Genomic DNA, 16324 nt, shown 5'->3' with positions numbered 1-16324 from the left:
CTTCCTGTGGTTCTAGATGATGTCCGTTTTGTCTTTTAATTGTAGTTTTGAAGTGGTTGTGTGAGGCAGCAATTTCAGGTGTTTACCTATGCCGCCATCTTGGTTTCTCGCTTTTATGAATTTTATCTATTCCGAACACTTTATATAAATGGAATCATATAATATGTGATCTTTTGTAACTGGCTTCTTTCATGTCACATGTTTTCAAGATTCATCTATGTCATACCATGTATTAATTAGTACATTGTTCCTTTTTATGGCTGAATAATATTCCATTGTATGAATATACCACATTTTATTCATCCATTCATCAGTTGTCGATCTTTTGGGTGGTTTCCAGCATTGGGCTATCATGAATAATGCTGCTATGAATATTTCATGCTTAAGTTTTTGTTTCAATGTATGTTTTTATTTCTCTTGGGTAAATAAGAGAACTGCTAGGTCACATAGTAATTCTATGTTTAACTTGTCGAGGAACTACCACACTGTCTTAAATAGCAGTTGTACCATTTTATATTCCCCCCACCAATGTATGAAGGTTCCAATTTTTTCACATTCTTGCCAATACTCACTATCTGTCTTTTAAAATTACAGCCATTCTAGCCCTGTGCGGTGGTTAGAGTATCAGCTTGCATACCGAATGATTGTGGGTCCAATTCCCAGTCAAGGGCACATACCTGGGTTGCAGGTTTGATCCCTGCTTAGGGTGTATGACAGAGGCAACCAATTGATGTTTCTCTCTTTCTTTCTCTATCTCTCTCTCTCTTCTCCCTCCCCTCCACTTTCTAAAAAAATCAAAGGAAAAAAATATCCCTGGGTGAGGATTAAAAACAAAAACAAAACCCAAAATAAAAATCACAAATATTTTCAATTCATATTACAGTTGTTGCAGATATTGCCCCCATATTTTTATACTCACTTCTTTGAAATTCTATAGTTATTAGACCTGCGACTTCATGACACATGATAGCAGCTTTCTGTGTAAATTGTGCAACACAGCTGGCCAACTATCAAGCAATTCTGTGGCCAGTAGTTTATTCAGCCAACAAATGATAAAGCTGTTTGTCTTCATATTGGTCAGACATTTAAATTGCTTGGTAGTATTATGCAATTCTAAATTGTGTGATGGTCAATACGAAGGAGAATGAGTCATTTTCACTATCAAGATTCTGCAAGTTGCACAGTTCAAATGACAATTCTTAACTGTCTGTAAAAAGCATGGCTTCTGTAGTAGGTGCTTGATAGTTAAAACAACTATTGATATATGTGTTATATGATCTAACTTACTGCTCAATGACATGGGTCATGCATTGTAAGTTCTGTATCAGTGCTTCCTTCTTTTATTTGTTCTCACTGTAATGCTATCAATTTATTAATTTAAAAACATTATTCTGAAAAAAACCCCACAAAAACATTATTCTGAGAAAAGGTCTTATATTTACCAGATTGTTATAGGGGTCCATGGCACAAAAAAGATTAAGCTCTGCCCTAAGGAATTAATCATGTATGAATCAAAGACTTGTAGACAAGGTTTTGTTTGTACATAACTACGTTATATCACATTTGCAGAAGTCCCTGACCATCCCAAAAGATTAAGAAGGTGTTTTTTTATTTCAGAAAGGGAGGGTGTGCGTGAGAGAGAAATAGCAATGTGAAACAGACACATCAATTGGCTAAACCTCCCTAACCCCAGCCCAGTACTCTCCCCTTGACTGGGTTTGAACCTGTGACCTTCTGGTGCATGGGACGATGCTCCAACAAATTGAACCACACCGACCAGGGCCTTTTATGATTTTCATAAATAATTAGATAGGTTTTCCCCCCTGTCATTTCATGCCAAGACTAACCACTAGAAACTGAAATACTAAAGTAAGGATCAGTAAGCACAGCCTCTGTAAGTACTTTGCAATAAACTAACTGGTACCAAGCAACAGTTCTAAAATGTGGAAATCCAAATGTCCAACTAGGAATTCACTGTTATAGTTATGCAAATTCAATAAGAAAATTAGCCTGGCTGGCGTGGCTCAGTGGTTGAGCAAACCAGGAGGTCATGGTTCAATTCCCAGTCAGGGCACATGCCCGGGTTATGGGCTCAATCCCCAGTGTGGGGCTTGCAGGAGGCAGCCAATCAATGATTCTTTCTCATCATTGATGTTTTTCTCTCACTCTCTCCCTCTCCAAAATCAGTAAAAGTATTTTTTTTAAAAGAGAAAATTATTAGAAATTTTTATAAATTGAAAATATACTGAACATAAATTGTAACATGGGAGCAGCTACCCTAAAACAGGCTTACAAATTCTCCATCTAATCAGATATGCACAAGTTAACAAACCATATCTCAAAATGGATCTAAATAAGAAAAATTCACTAATAAAAAACTGTAGGCCATTGTAATATATTGTTAAAAGTTATTTCTTAGCATAAATGTAAATGTAAACATCTCTTACCCTCTCAATGCTGTGTTGCAAACGTAGTTTCATCCTTACAACTTCCTGTTGCCGAAACAGCTCTTTGAGTGGATCTGACAGTGAAGGGGGTGGTGTAATCTAATTTTAAAAATGTAATAGTTAAAAGTATTAGGTTTTATTTATAATAATGGGCTACACTTATAAAATTAAAACCTGTTAGTAGATAACTTAAAATGAAGATATAAATTCAGATGTTCTCTGAATTAAATAATATAGTAACCATTATACAATTACTTTTCAATTTCACCTGTTTGAAACCCTAAATATTCTTCCACTAGATACCTTAGAGCAGAGGTCACCAAACTTTCAGACCACTGGTTGGCGACTGCTGCCTTAGAGAATCTATATTTCCCCCTCTCTCATCCCAGCTTATAATTATTGTCAGCATTATTAGGACAAAGTAAGATAGCTCAGTATATTTGGCACAGTATACTAACTTAGTTGACTCTTTTGACTTTTCTGAAGGTTAAGAGAAACAGATAGTGTGTTTCATGATGTACAACAGGAATTATACAACACCATATATGAAAAGCTCTTGCCAAAGAATCAAACCTGGATCTAATCAAGACTCTATAATCAGTAAACAGTTTACAGGAATTATGGAAGACTGAAAAACCTGTTAAATATCATAAGGATTCAATTAGTCGAATCAATATGGAAAATATAAGACATAACTTTTTGGGGCTGATCATTTTTCAATAAGCTGGCCTCTAATTGCAATGATACATTTGCTTGATTTCTATGTCCTGTAAACTTTAAATTTATAACAAGAAGAGTTAAGTGGAGTGTTTGGTGCTATTGTTGTAGTTTGCAATCATGCACACCTCTTTCAAGCAACACAGAGGAAAAGTATCTATTCCTTTGAGGCTGGAGTGTCAGAGAAAGCTTCTTTCAGAGGGTAATGCCTGAGCCTTAACCTAAAAGAAGAGTTAAGAGAAATGAGTTGTGGGGAAAAAGGAAAGAGAAAGAAAAGAGGGAGGTAATTCCCAGAAGAGAGGATGGTATAATCAAATGCATGAAACAACAGTACGGAGCTTGGAGGCAATTATAAGCAGGCTTGAGTCCCAGGAACATAACAGGAAGGAAAGAATGATGGATATGAGGATAGAGAGATCAGCAGGGGCAAAGTAATAAAGATTGTAGTCTAGTCTGTAAACCAGCTTTTCTTAAAATATGTTCCACTGAGCACTTTTGAGATAAGACAAGATTGGTATTAGATATGATTTTTTTTGTGTTAATCATTCCAAGGATATTTTTTCCCATTTATATTTTTGTTTTAGAGAGAGAGGAAGGCATGAAACTCAGGAGAGAGAGAGAGAGAGAGAGAGAGAGAGAAACATCAATGTGAAAGAAACACATCAATTGGTTGCCTCCTGCACACCCCCTGACCAGGACTAGGGATCCAATCTGCAATTCAGGAATGTGCCCTTGACTGGGAATCGAACCCGCAACTCTTTGGTGTGTGGGCTGATGCTCTAACCACTGAGAAACACTAGATACAGGGCTAGATATACTGATTTTAAGGATAGTGTGGGGCATTCAGCTGTCTAGAAGCAGCTAGAAACATGGTTATAGAAATCAGTAGTGTATTCATGGCTGAAGATAAACTTGGAACTATTCTACAAGAGATAGTGCCCTAGCCCTTAATAAAATTATCACTGAGAGACCGAGACAGACACCTAAACAGTTATCTACAATATTATAGGGGAAGTATAAGGAAGACACAAGCAATTCTGCCTTGACTAGATTTCATACAGGGGTGACATCACAGCTTAGAACAAAGGCATGAAAGAGGATTATAAAAGGGGACCTGAAGAGAGCAACATTTCAGGCAGGGAGAACAGCACTGCCAAACTACCAAAACTAATGAACAAGAGATTTCCATAGAAGAGTTCAGATTGGCTGATGTAGTGGGTGAGTTTGGAAGTAGCAGTAAGAAAATGAAGCCAGATGGGTAGATTGGGGTCAGAATATGAAGTGAATGGTTGTGCTATACTTAGATATGGATTTTAAGCTGTAGAAGACGGGAAGTCAGCTAATCACAGCTGAGATCTTTACATAAGAAAATAGCTTTCTATTGTTTTTAAAGAAATATAAATTTAACAAAAGAAAATGCTCCAGCAGAAAGACATGAAGAGAAAAAAGTAGTAAAAAGTTCTGGCCGGTGTGGCTCGGTTGGAGAGTTGTCCCATACACTAGAAAGTAGTGGGTTCAATTCCCAGTCAGGGCATATATCCAGATTGTGGGTTCAATCCCCAGTCAGGGAGAACCCAGGAGGCAACCAATCGATAGATGTTTCTTTTTCACATCAATGTTTCTCTCAAAAAAAAAAAAAAAGGGGAAAAAATTCTTTTAATGTTCTAAATGACAGATAATGATGAGGGCCCTAAGCCAGGTATAGAAGAAGGTATAGATTCTGCAGAAAGTTCTAAGGTAGAATGGTTAGAATTTGGTGACTGGTAGGTTTCTACTTTGGTATCATCACTAATGGATAAAGATGTGTTTTTGAGGGAGAGAGAAATCATTCCTTGTAGTCTATGTGAAGTCTGAGGTCAGAGTGAATGCTATGGTGCATGGTTAAATCTTCCCCTTCCGCCTGCTTCAGCAATGAGACACTCATCCCCCAGCATCTAGGAGTGTTGGCTGACAGCTCTCACTGGAGTACCTCTATAAGAATTACCTTTCAGGTAAGTGAGTTGGCCTGGCCAAGGTTATGTTTCTTCTCTGAGTGCAGGCTACTTATCAGGAAGGCCATCCCTGTAGAGCTCTTGTGGTTTCAGCTGAGGTCACTGTTGCAACTGCATTTCAGTTCAACTTCTTGCTCTGCCCAATTTGGCTTCCCTCACACACTATAGGTATTGTTCCTGATAGCACTAACTAGTAAGTCTCTCACACACAATTCCATAGTTAGCTTATGTGCAAGTTAGCTTCCTATGACAGGTTATCGGAAAGTCATTTAGGTAAGGATGCCTGGAGGCACCCAGATTTGATTCTGGAGGTCAACAAAAATGATATGTAGCTAGATAATTTTTTGGGACTAACTGGCACATGAAAAATTACTGAAACCATAGCAATAGGTAAGACCACACTGGCAAAAAGCTGACAAAATAATTGATTCCTAGAGAACTCTGATGTTTAAAGGGTGGGTAGAGGAGTCATTAAAAGAGAGAAAGGATTCATCAGTGGGGCAAGGGAATTAGAAAAGAGTGCCATCAAAAGACCAGGGTGGGAGTGGGAGAGGGAGAATTTGATTTAGACCAAGATGGTCACAATGTCAATAATTGAAGTCAAGTAGAAAGAAAAAGAAAGAGGCCAATGGATCTGGCAGTTGCAAGCTCACTGGTGACCTCTGCCAATACCTAATAGTCAAGGGGGAACAGGAAGTGATGCAGAGGACACAGGAGGCACAGACTACTCTCCAAGAGTGCAGCAATGAAGGAAAGAGAGGGCGAGCTTGACAACCTGGCAGAGTTACCAAGGGGTAACTTTTTCTCCCTTGGATGAAGGAGACTCAAATATGTTCGAAATGGGGGGATATAGGCCAATGTAGAAGGAAAATTGAAAAATATACTAGTGAGAAGTATTGTAATAGAGGAAGGTTCCAGAGAAGAGTGGACTGAATGGAATCAAAAGCACATATAAAGGAATTACCCTTTAAAGCAATAAAAACATATTTTTGGGACAGAAAGAAAAGCAGGTAATGAGAAACAAAATACTGTAGCTCAGTGTTGTTCAATAAGGCAACCACTAACCACATATGGCTACTGACCACTTACTGAAATGTGGGTAGGTTAAATTGAGATGTACTGTAGATACACCAGCACACCAGATTTCAAATACTTAGTATAACGAAAAAAGAGTATCAATGGTCTCAATGATAACTTGTCCATATTGATTATATTTTGAAATATGTATATAGCTGGTTAAATATTAAAATTAATTTACCAGTTTATTTTTATGTTTTAAAATGAGGCTACCAGAAAATTTAAAACTCCATGTGACTTGCATTATTATTTCTATTGTACAGCATTGCAGATGTATATCAAGTAATCTTACTTACTGTGGGAATGCAAATCTTGCTTAAGGGATTTCCATCCAAGAGATATGATCCATTAAATGTCACATATTCATCATAATACTGAGGTGCTTGAGGAATAACACTACATAACAATTTGCGCTTTTCTTCAATTTTTTTTCTTATGTGCAAATACTCAAAATATGGATTTGCTCTCTCTGAACTGTATGGCTGAATCTCATCTAGTTTCAGAGAATCTACAATGGCTGCCAGAGACTGCTGAGTTTTCTCTTTTGCTTGTAGTAAAGAGGGACTCACTTGCACAGGCTGAGGTACACGTGACACTTTCCTTTTCCGTGGGTGGTGAACTTGAGGATCATCTTCTTCAGTTAATCTTATTCTTCCTCTAGGAGATGAAGATTCACTGTCTTTTTCTGGTAATATTGTACAACTAGCAAGAATCTGTTTGCTTTGATTTGCCACTGTATTTGCTTTGTTTCTAGTCATCCTCTGAGGAATTTGGTTTTCAGTTTTATCATCTTCAGCATTTTCTTCTAATTCTACTTTAATTAATTGCCCATATTTATGCATTTCTGGTTGAGCTGGTTGTTGTGAATGGTTTTCCAGACATGATAAAGTGCTTTGTTGTGATTCTTCCTCTTCGATGGAAAGCAAACACTTTTCACTTTCAAGACAAAGCTTTGGATTATCTTGTTCATTTAGGTTTCCTTTTGGCATTCCTGCATTAATTTCACATAAATCAGAATCACACTTATCATTCAAATGAGTTAAAACCAAACTTTCCAGCTTGCTTTCTTTTTCGTGTGAAATAACCTGAATATCAGAAGTGCTATTTTCAACTTCATGGCTATTGGAAGACTTATATATATGTTTGCTAAATGCATAATGTATATTTAGCTGGGAAGAGGAATCACTTCCATTAAAGTCCTTCTCTAATGGTAATATAGGCAAAGTATTAGCCTTCTCAAAATTTGGTGATGCTTCTTGAACAGAGTTTTCAGAGTACACTGGAACAAAGGTATCTGTCTTCTGAACATCTGTTAGGGCAAAAGTATTCTCCATATCTTTTGTAGATTCATTATCAGTATCTAAAACAGTACTGATAATCTGAACTGCATTTTTATGTTGTAAAATACCTGGATCTTGATTGGCAGCATATGACGAAGACATATGTTTAGAAATAGACTCAGTATCTGAAAGTGATTGGCTGTGGAAAGAGCCTGGTTGCTGTGAAGGTAGAAAGGATGCTGCATCCTGAGCACAGGAGTTTACTGGCAGTTCAGTCTGGTGCAGGCATAAAAAGTCAGTATTCTGTTCTTTCAGTATTTTGTTTTCAGAATTACAAAAAACCTGAACAGAAGAATCTTGACCGGAAGTACTAGAGTTTGGGCCGATGAAGTCACTGGTGCTTAATGAGTCCAGTCTATCTACATGTATCTCCCATGATTTATTTTGGATCACACCAACCTGATTAGATGGTTCTAAATGAACAGGACTGTCCATTGAAGTGCCCACTGGAGCAGAACTCTTGGTAACATTTATATCAGCTGAAATATATTTGCTGTTTATAGATCTAGTTGGAGAGGTGGCAAAACTGGAATTTATGTTTGATACATTTGAAAGTTCTCTTTCAGGCACATTTGAGGATACCTCAGATTTGGGAGAAGGGCAAATATCTCTTGGCACAGCTAAGCCACCTTGATTGCTTTCTTCTGATGTTGTTTGGAATTGTTTTGTATGTTCACAAATGACAGATGGCATGCTACATCTTCGAACTTCTACAGTTGCTCTCCCCTCATTTATAACAAGTTTAACATCTTCTACAGAAGATGATCGGAGATGGGATGTTGGAAGTCTGCTTGTATATGGTGGTTTAATCCGCTCTGGCAGTTCAGCTAGGCTATCGAAGTCCTTTTCATGAAGTGCAGGAGATTTGGCAATTGGCAGAAAAGGCGACTGGGAAAAGGACATTTGGGAATCTGAACCCTCTAACAAAAAGTCAGAGTCATACTCAACTGGAGGTCTTGGGGTGGTTACTGTAGTATGACAAGAATCTTCTGAACTAGCAACAGAAATCATGGATACAGATCTGGAGCTGAGACCTGGCTTTTCATTCTCTGATCTAGGAGATCTGTTTAAGCTATTATCTGAGACAAAAGATGACTTCCCTAAATTCATTATATTTTTGGTGTCAACAGATTGCGATCTGTTACTTACAGCATCTTTAGACTGTTTCTCCTTGGTATAAGGCTCAGTCAACTCTGAACTCTTTGACCTAGTAAGCGCTTTATTTTTGGACTCAGCTAGTGTATGCTTCGTTTTTTCTTTATCTTTTACTTTAAGTTCTAAACAGTTACGATTTCTCAACCGTTCCTTTTCTTTTTGCTTTATTTTTTCCTTATGTTTTTTGTGCCACTGCTCTATTTCTAGGTCTTTAAGACTTAGCATTCGTTCAAAACTTGTCTGCATTAAATCATCATTCACCAACCTCTTTTCTTTAGGTCGAGTATCTTTTGATGCTGGTGATAACTTAGGTTTGGGCTTATCTGCTTCAGATTTTAGTTTGAATAAACTATTCAGCTGAATTTTATCCTTATGTTTATCTCTTTCTTTGTATCTGTCTATGTCTTTATCTTTTTTATCTTTTTCCTTTCCATCAGTTTTGAAAGGTTCATCTTTTGTTTTTTCCTTAAGGGATGTTTTTTCCTGTTGTGCTTTACTACTGTCTGCTATACTTGACCTCTTCTCTTCCTGAAAGTGTTTGGAATTACTTATATTTACACTTTCTTTATCTCTAGATTTTTCCTTTTTATCTACCTCCCTGTCTTTAGTTTTGCTTTTTTCTGATTTAGTGTAGTCACTATTATCTGACTGCTTGCTTTTCTTCTCCATCATGTGCTTTTCTTTGCTTTCTGCTAGGTGCCTCTCTTTTTCAGGTTTGTCTTTGTCATGTCTTCTGTCTGTTTTTTCTCTACTTTTCTCTCTGTCATCAGGTTTTTTAATAGTAATATTTTTTATCTTCTCGCCTTCTTTATGACATTTCTCTGTATGATGTGAATATAGTTTGTCTCTGTCTTTTATTCTGTCAACACATTCACTAAGATCTAATTTGTCTTTGTCTGACTTATGCTCATGTTTTATTTTCTTCTCTTTTTCAGAATTTCTTCTTTCAGCTTTCTCAATGTCCTTTTCTTTACTTTGAAATCGTTTGTCAGATTTTTCCTTACTTTCTTTTATGTGCTTTTCTTGTTTTTCAATTTCTATTTCCTTTTCCATTGAATGTAACCTTATAGATTCCTCACTGGCACTTATACCTAAAGAACTAAATTCTGTTTCTTTACCTATAGGTATATTCTCTCTTTCTTCTTTTAAATCTTTTATTTTTTCCTCCTTACACGATTTCTCACTTTCCTTTTTAATCTTTTCTCGTTCTTCTTTAAAGTTCCTCTCTTTTGAGACATGCTTTTCCTTGGTTGATTTATCATCTTTTATATTTTTTTCCAATTTTGATTTTTTTTCTGTTAGGGGGTCATGTTCTATACTCAAAAATATATCTTCAGTTTCATCACTTTTAAAAAAATTCTCTTTCCAAAATTCTCTATCAAATTCAACACTCCGCTGTAGCTCTTTAACCCCATCCCTATTTTTGTATTTTTCTTTTTCACCTTCAATTTCCTTTTTATGTTTTTCTTTTTCCCTCTCTTTATGTTTCAATTTATGCTTTTTTAATGTTTTACCTTCTTTGTCCATTTTTTTCAGTGTACAATCTGAGTTTTCAAATGTTGAACTATGGTCTTCATCCTTTATTTTAGCATTTGACTTTTCACCAAATTCTAAGTGGAAATCTTTCTGATGTTTGTTTTTTTCCTTATGCTTACAAGATTTTACACTTGAACTTTCTGGCAAGAATTCCGATTCTGTATTATCATATCGAACAAGATCAGGCTGTAATGACATTTCAGAACTTCCTGGTGATAAACATGTTTTAGTGTGTTCTTGTTTTAGTGGTGTTGACTGCTTTTCACTTAGTCCACAAGAATGTTTGGGAGATTTACCACTGGAAATATGAAATAAATGTAATGAAGTATCATCTTTAGGGCTAAAAGATTTCCGAAAATTCCCCTCCTCTCTTGTCTTTTCTGAACAATCTACTGTAGCAATTGTCAAATTTGTTACTCTGGTATTTTCTTTCCCCTCTTTTTCTTGCTTCAGCTCTTGGTTCTCTTTATTTTTGTTCTGGTTCTTTAACTTTCTTTTAACTTTACCTTTCTGTTTGTGCTCATTTGAAACTCCATATTCCTTTTTGGTCTGTGTGTCGGAATTTGATGTTTCAGGTATAGAGCATGGAGTAGAAACCTTTTTGTTCTGAAGAATTTCTTCATCTGAACTTTCAGAACTTGAATACAAAACCCTAGATGGCTTTTGTTTTTTATTTTTAAATGATTTAGGGTAGAAAGCTTTATCCTGTTTTGCAAATAAGCTATTCTTTTCTACTTCAGATTCATTCTCTTTTCGGAGCTCTTTCCTAAGAATATGCCTATCATCAATCATTTTATTTATTTCTTCTTCATCATCATCTTTGAACTCATACTCATCAAGGGCAGTTGAAAGAGGTGCTTTGGGAATCATTTGTTTACTTTCACAGATGATAGAGTCTTTCTCTGTCTCAGAGTCAATATTTTCATCAACACTGGAAGGATTTACAGACTGAGCCTCTTCAGAATCTAGAATAAGAAAAAAAAAATCTATTGTTGGTTGAAAGACAAATGTCAGAAAAATAAGACAGAGAGAAAAACATAGCATATACAATAAACATTTCAAACAATTCAGAAAAAAATTTCAGAATTACATGTGAATAATGCAATAAAAACATGTAAGAACTCTGCTACGGTGTCATGGAAAAGCTTTATAGAGAATCTACTTCAGGATAGGATTCCTTAATACATCTAAAAGCACATGATATACTGAATTTACAATACATGTATCAGAAATATGTAATATAAAGCAGGGGACTGGATTTCAGGGGAAATATTGACTACTAATGTTATATAAAATTTTTACATATATGTACTGTTTTTCTGGAAAGGATATTTAACTTAATATTCTTTGATGCAAAGAAATATTAAAAACCACTGATTTAAAGGGTTTAATTATGTAAATATCATAGATTGTTTTATGTTTCAGAATTTTTATTAATAAAGGTATCAAGTGGTTCCCATAAAGGACAGTAAATTAAGTAAAAGTAGATCATTTTGACTATACAAGAAATGACTATCTAGTTTTAAAAAATTAGAAAAATTAAAAGAACTATATACCCATAATCAAGAGTATGACAAATAGATACACAATCTGAAGAAGGCTACTCTATTCCTTAATTTTCTTATCTATAGTAATCTTGATAATAATAATATATAGCCCTGACCAGTTTGGCTCGGTGGATAGAGCGTCGGCCTGTGGACTGAAGGGTCCCGGGTTCGATTCCAGTCAAGGGCATGTACTTCCTCTCTGTAAAAAATCAATAAAATATTTAAAAATAATAATAATATATATATGTACAATAAAGGAAATAACAGGCTCAACTCCTGTTTTTAAGTATATATTTATATTCAGTGCGTGAAAATTTAATTGCATCCAAACTTTTGCATTAATATAGCCAAAGCACTGCTAGATTCTACTTCATAGCATATTTTTTGTTAATCCTTACCCAAGGGTATTTTTCCCATTTATTTTTAGAGAGAGTGGAAGGGAAGGAGGGCGAGGAGGAAGGGGAAAGAAAGAGAGGAAGGAAAGAAAGGAGGGATGGAGAAAGGGAGGGAAAAACTGAGAGAGAGAGAGAGAGAGAGAGAGAGAGAGAGAGAGAGGGAGAGAGAGAGAAAGGGAGAGAAACAGGTGAATTGGTTGCCTCCAGCACGTGCCCTGACTGGGGCCAGGAATTGAACCTGCAACCCAGATACATGCCCTTGACTTGGAATCAAACCCTCAACCCTTCCTTGTGTGGGCTGATGCTCTAACCACTGAATCACATCAGCCAGGGCAAGCACCTTTTCTTAGCTGAAATGTATTTTGCATAAATGGGCCTCTAACTGAAAACAAAACCCAGGTCTCTAACTAAAAAAAAGAAAACTGAGGCCTCTGACCAAGGGAAGGGAATACAAAAAATCATTCCAAATATGATAAAACTACATTTGCTAAGTATTTAATAAAAAAACTAAAAATGTATTGTAATATATTGTTTCCTCTAAAGTGATCTAGCTCTCAAATATTTGCTTCACATGAAAATTTAAATTCCAGAAGTATTTCGGAGAATCTATAAAGTTACTGGGCACTACTATAGAGGAGCTCTAGACAGATTACAACCTTGTTTTTGGAGACGATATGGTAATATTCTAAGACAATATTATTACTAAATGCCAATGAGTGATATAGTTATACTGACACATGATATAAAAAAAGAACATTTTTGGATTTTAACTACTCGTACATATGTAAAAAAATATAATTCTTCATTCCCAATTACCAATATTGCAATACATAATACCAAACTATAAAACTTTATGTTGCAAAAAAGGAACAACTACTTTGGGAGTATTTATTTTGGTCCTTGATTAAATGAATACAAAAATATGTACTTATACAGCAGATGTTATTTTTTTCTGTTAACATCTTATTTATAATTTGTTCTTAAGGAGTTCCATACTTGCAGTCTTCAAGGATTTAATTCTTATGTTTATATATAACTATTCTATTTATATTCTGTTTCTCATCAAATGATTAGTTTTACTGGAAATTGGGAATAATTTTTTCCTTTGGATATCCCGTAAAATATCAGTTCTACACTAAGCATGAGTCTTAAATATTAATTGTGCTCTGCCAGGCACACAGTGCTAGGAGATAAGGGTGAAAAGATGAAAAAACCCAGTCCTGCCCCTTAACAGTTATATAATCTGCCAATTGCTAAAATGGCAGTAGATACTAGGTCCAAAGGGTGCACTTGGGAAAGTCTGCTTGGGAGAACTGGAGAATGAAAGCAGGCTTCTCAAAAACATAGCATTGAAACTAAGGTATAAAGGATATATAAAAATTTCAGGTAGAATTTAAGGGTATAAAGAAGCAGCTCAAATTACAGCATGTATACCATTTCATGTATTTTTCTTTTCATTTAACAGATCATAGAAATTTTCTTTTGAAGTTACATTTCTTTATTACTATTTTTAAGGGCAGTGTATTACCTTGAATTAATATGTAATCATTTAAACTGATTTTTCTACTGACAGGACATTCGGTTTGCCTCTAATTATTTAATACCATAGATATTTAACAATGTAGAAAAATGTATGTAGACTTGTGAGGGGCAAAACAAGACTGAACATACGGTGATAATTATTAAAACTGAATAATAAATATGTGGGCTTACAATACTACTATTTCTACTTTTGCAAATATTCGAAGGTTTCTATAATAAAAGTAAAAACATTTGTACAGAATAAAACAAAAACCCTTAAATACATATACTATAGTTTAAATATAATTTTCCTAATTTTCTGAACAAAATCAGGTAAGATGCAAAATATTTTCAGAAATACATTATATATGAGCATATATCATTTCATCAAAGATTTTAAATTAGTTAATGGTAGACTCTATAGCAAAAAAAACCAAAAAAACCCACCAGCTAGTTTCTTTCATTTTCAGAACCCTTTTGCCCAACAGAAGGTGCTACACTCAAATATAATGAAGACTGTAGTCTCAGCATACATCATAACAGGTATCATCAAGTCAAATAAACACACACTAAATTCATACTGCAGGTATATGCTGACATTAGGGTCATCTGACTCTGAATGTATACAGGTTCTGCCATTAACTCTAGGTTCAAATCTTTGCTCTGTCACTTAATAGGTCAGTAATCTGTTATGAGGGATTAACTCATAGGGTTACTGTGCGGATTAAATGAACTTATTAATGTAATGTGCCTAGCATATCCTGACACATACCATGAATGTGATAAATATTAACTCACTGCCTAGAAAAAAAGAGAAAAATGTTATCATTAAATTAAAATATTTAAATAAAATATATGTTTAACATCAAATACTGCCTTATTCAATAAAGCACACATTAATTTAAAAAGGCCAAAGCTGAATTCCAGAATTTTTCATATTTGCTTAACTTTGTACCAGAAGATTAAAGACATGAAGATTCAAGCTAACTCTAGGCACTTCACTTATTATAGGGTTACAATGGAAGTCAGTGGTCCTTTAGACTGAGGGCAGTGGAAAACATTAGTCTTTCAAGTAAACAAAAAGCATATATACAAATATGGACTTTTCATGGAGGGGAAAAGGGAGGGTAATGAGGGGAGAGAAGAAATAGAATGAACCAAGAAATAATTTTCTTATATTAATGTCTGGTAGAATTTATATTTTTATAAATAAAAGCACTAGTCATAATTGATGACCACTTGCATAACATATTTTTTTTAGTATTCCTCAAAGAAGGGAGAAGGGAAATGGGAGTGGAGATAGTGAAGAGGGGACACAATTACATAAACTCTATTTCATGTGCTAACTGTAATAAAATGCCATTATGTCATGATTTAAAAAGAGTTTCTACAACTTATGTGGAAGAAAATTATCCTTGGCAAAAGCTTAAAATGAACACTGTATTTATGCAAGTCTATAAGTTGTCTTATTCATCTTTGTATCTACCTTATAGGCCAGTGATGGCGAACCTATGACACACGTGTCAGAGGTGACACGCGAACTCATTTTTTTGGTTGATTTTTCTTTGTTAAATGGCATTTAAATATAGAAAATAAATATCAAAAATATAAGTCTTTGTTTTACTATGGTTGCAAATATCAAAAAATTTCTGTATGTGACACGGCACCAGAGTTAAGTTAGGGTTTTTCAAAATGCTGACACGCCAAGCTCAAAAGGTTCGCCATCACTGTTATAGGCCCAGAATATGACTATGTAACAATGTTAAAAAAAAATTTTCCTGACCAGTTAGTAAGTGGCAGAGCAAGGTCTTCAAATCCATTTTTTTTTTACTCCAAAATTGGTACGTAACAACCATTATGCCATATTACTTCTGAGTACATAAAAGACACTAAATATAGTCAAGATGAACTGTACAAACACCCAGGAAGATAAAGCCATAATTTGTGATCATTCATAAGACCTCAATAAATACCTTCCACTTCTATGTTTATTTCACGATTAAATAAACAACTCTGCCACAATATCTAGGATCTAAAATAAAGTATGGTATTAAATGAGGTTTATTGTTAGTTTACATATAAAAGGCTTTGAACAAAAAAGAAAAAGCAGTAACAATGCTTTAAACATACCCACCTGAGGTTACAGTTGAATTTCAAATATAAACGTGCTATTTGTCTATTCTTTGCTTGATCTTGAAATATTCACATCTTAGATACACAATACCTTGATTTATATATTCCATATGTACATGAAATAACATAGATTAAAAACACCTTATTCATGACTATAAAGCAATTCAATTTATAGAAAATAAAAAAGTCTAGTAAGGGGAAAATAGGTAGTGGTCAAAGGGTACAAATTTCCAGTGATAAGATGAAAAAGCTCTGAAGATATAATGTACAGCATGGTGACTATCCTATCTAATAAAAGAGAAACATGATAATTAGCCGTACAGCCACTACCCTTCCCAATGGCTAATCACTGAGATATGCAAATTAACTGCCAACCAAGATGGCGGCCGGCAGCCAGGCAGCTGACGCGAACAGGGAGGCTTGCTTGCTCCAGTGACAGAGGAAGCCAGGTTCCCCGCCTGCCTT

The 16324-nt window shown here is 35.1% G+C and overlaps 1 protein-coding gene across 6 annotated transcripts in view; it reads right to left on the bottom strand.

The window, feature by feature from the left end:
* The window catches only part of ANKRD12 (ankyrin repeat domain 12), a 105649-nt gene that overhangs the window by 12728 nt on the left and 76597 nt on the right, over positions 1 to 16324 (bottom strand). For 5 of the 6 annotated variants that reach the window (XM_005866892.2, XM_005866893.2, XM_014540255.1 and 2 more), the window contains 2 exons: positions 6529 to 11228; positions 2448 to 2546 (listed from right to left, as the gene is read on the bottom strand). In XM_005866892.2, coding sequence (XP_005866954.1) covers positions 2448 to 2546; positions 6529 to 11228 — 4799 coding nt within the window. The remainder of the gene's footprint in view (positions 1 to 2447; positions 2547 to 6528; positions 11229 to 16324) is intronic. The other variant, XM_014540256.1, reaches the window with a different exon arrangement.

The sequence above is a fragment of the Myotis brandtii genome, unplaced genomic scaffold (genome assembly GCF_000412655.1).
Source record: "Myotis brandtii unplaced genomic scaffold, ASM41265v1 scaffold240, whole genome shotgun sequence".
NCBI lineage: Eukaryota > Metazoa > Chordata > Mammalia > Chiroptera > Vespertilionidae > Myotis > Myotis brandtii.
This window is presented reverse-complemented; position numbering and strand designations above follow the sequence as displayed.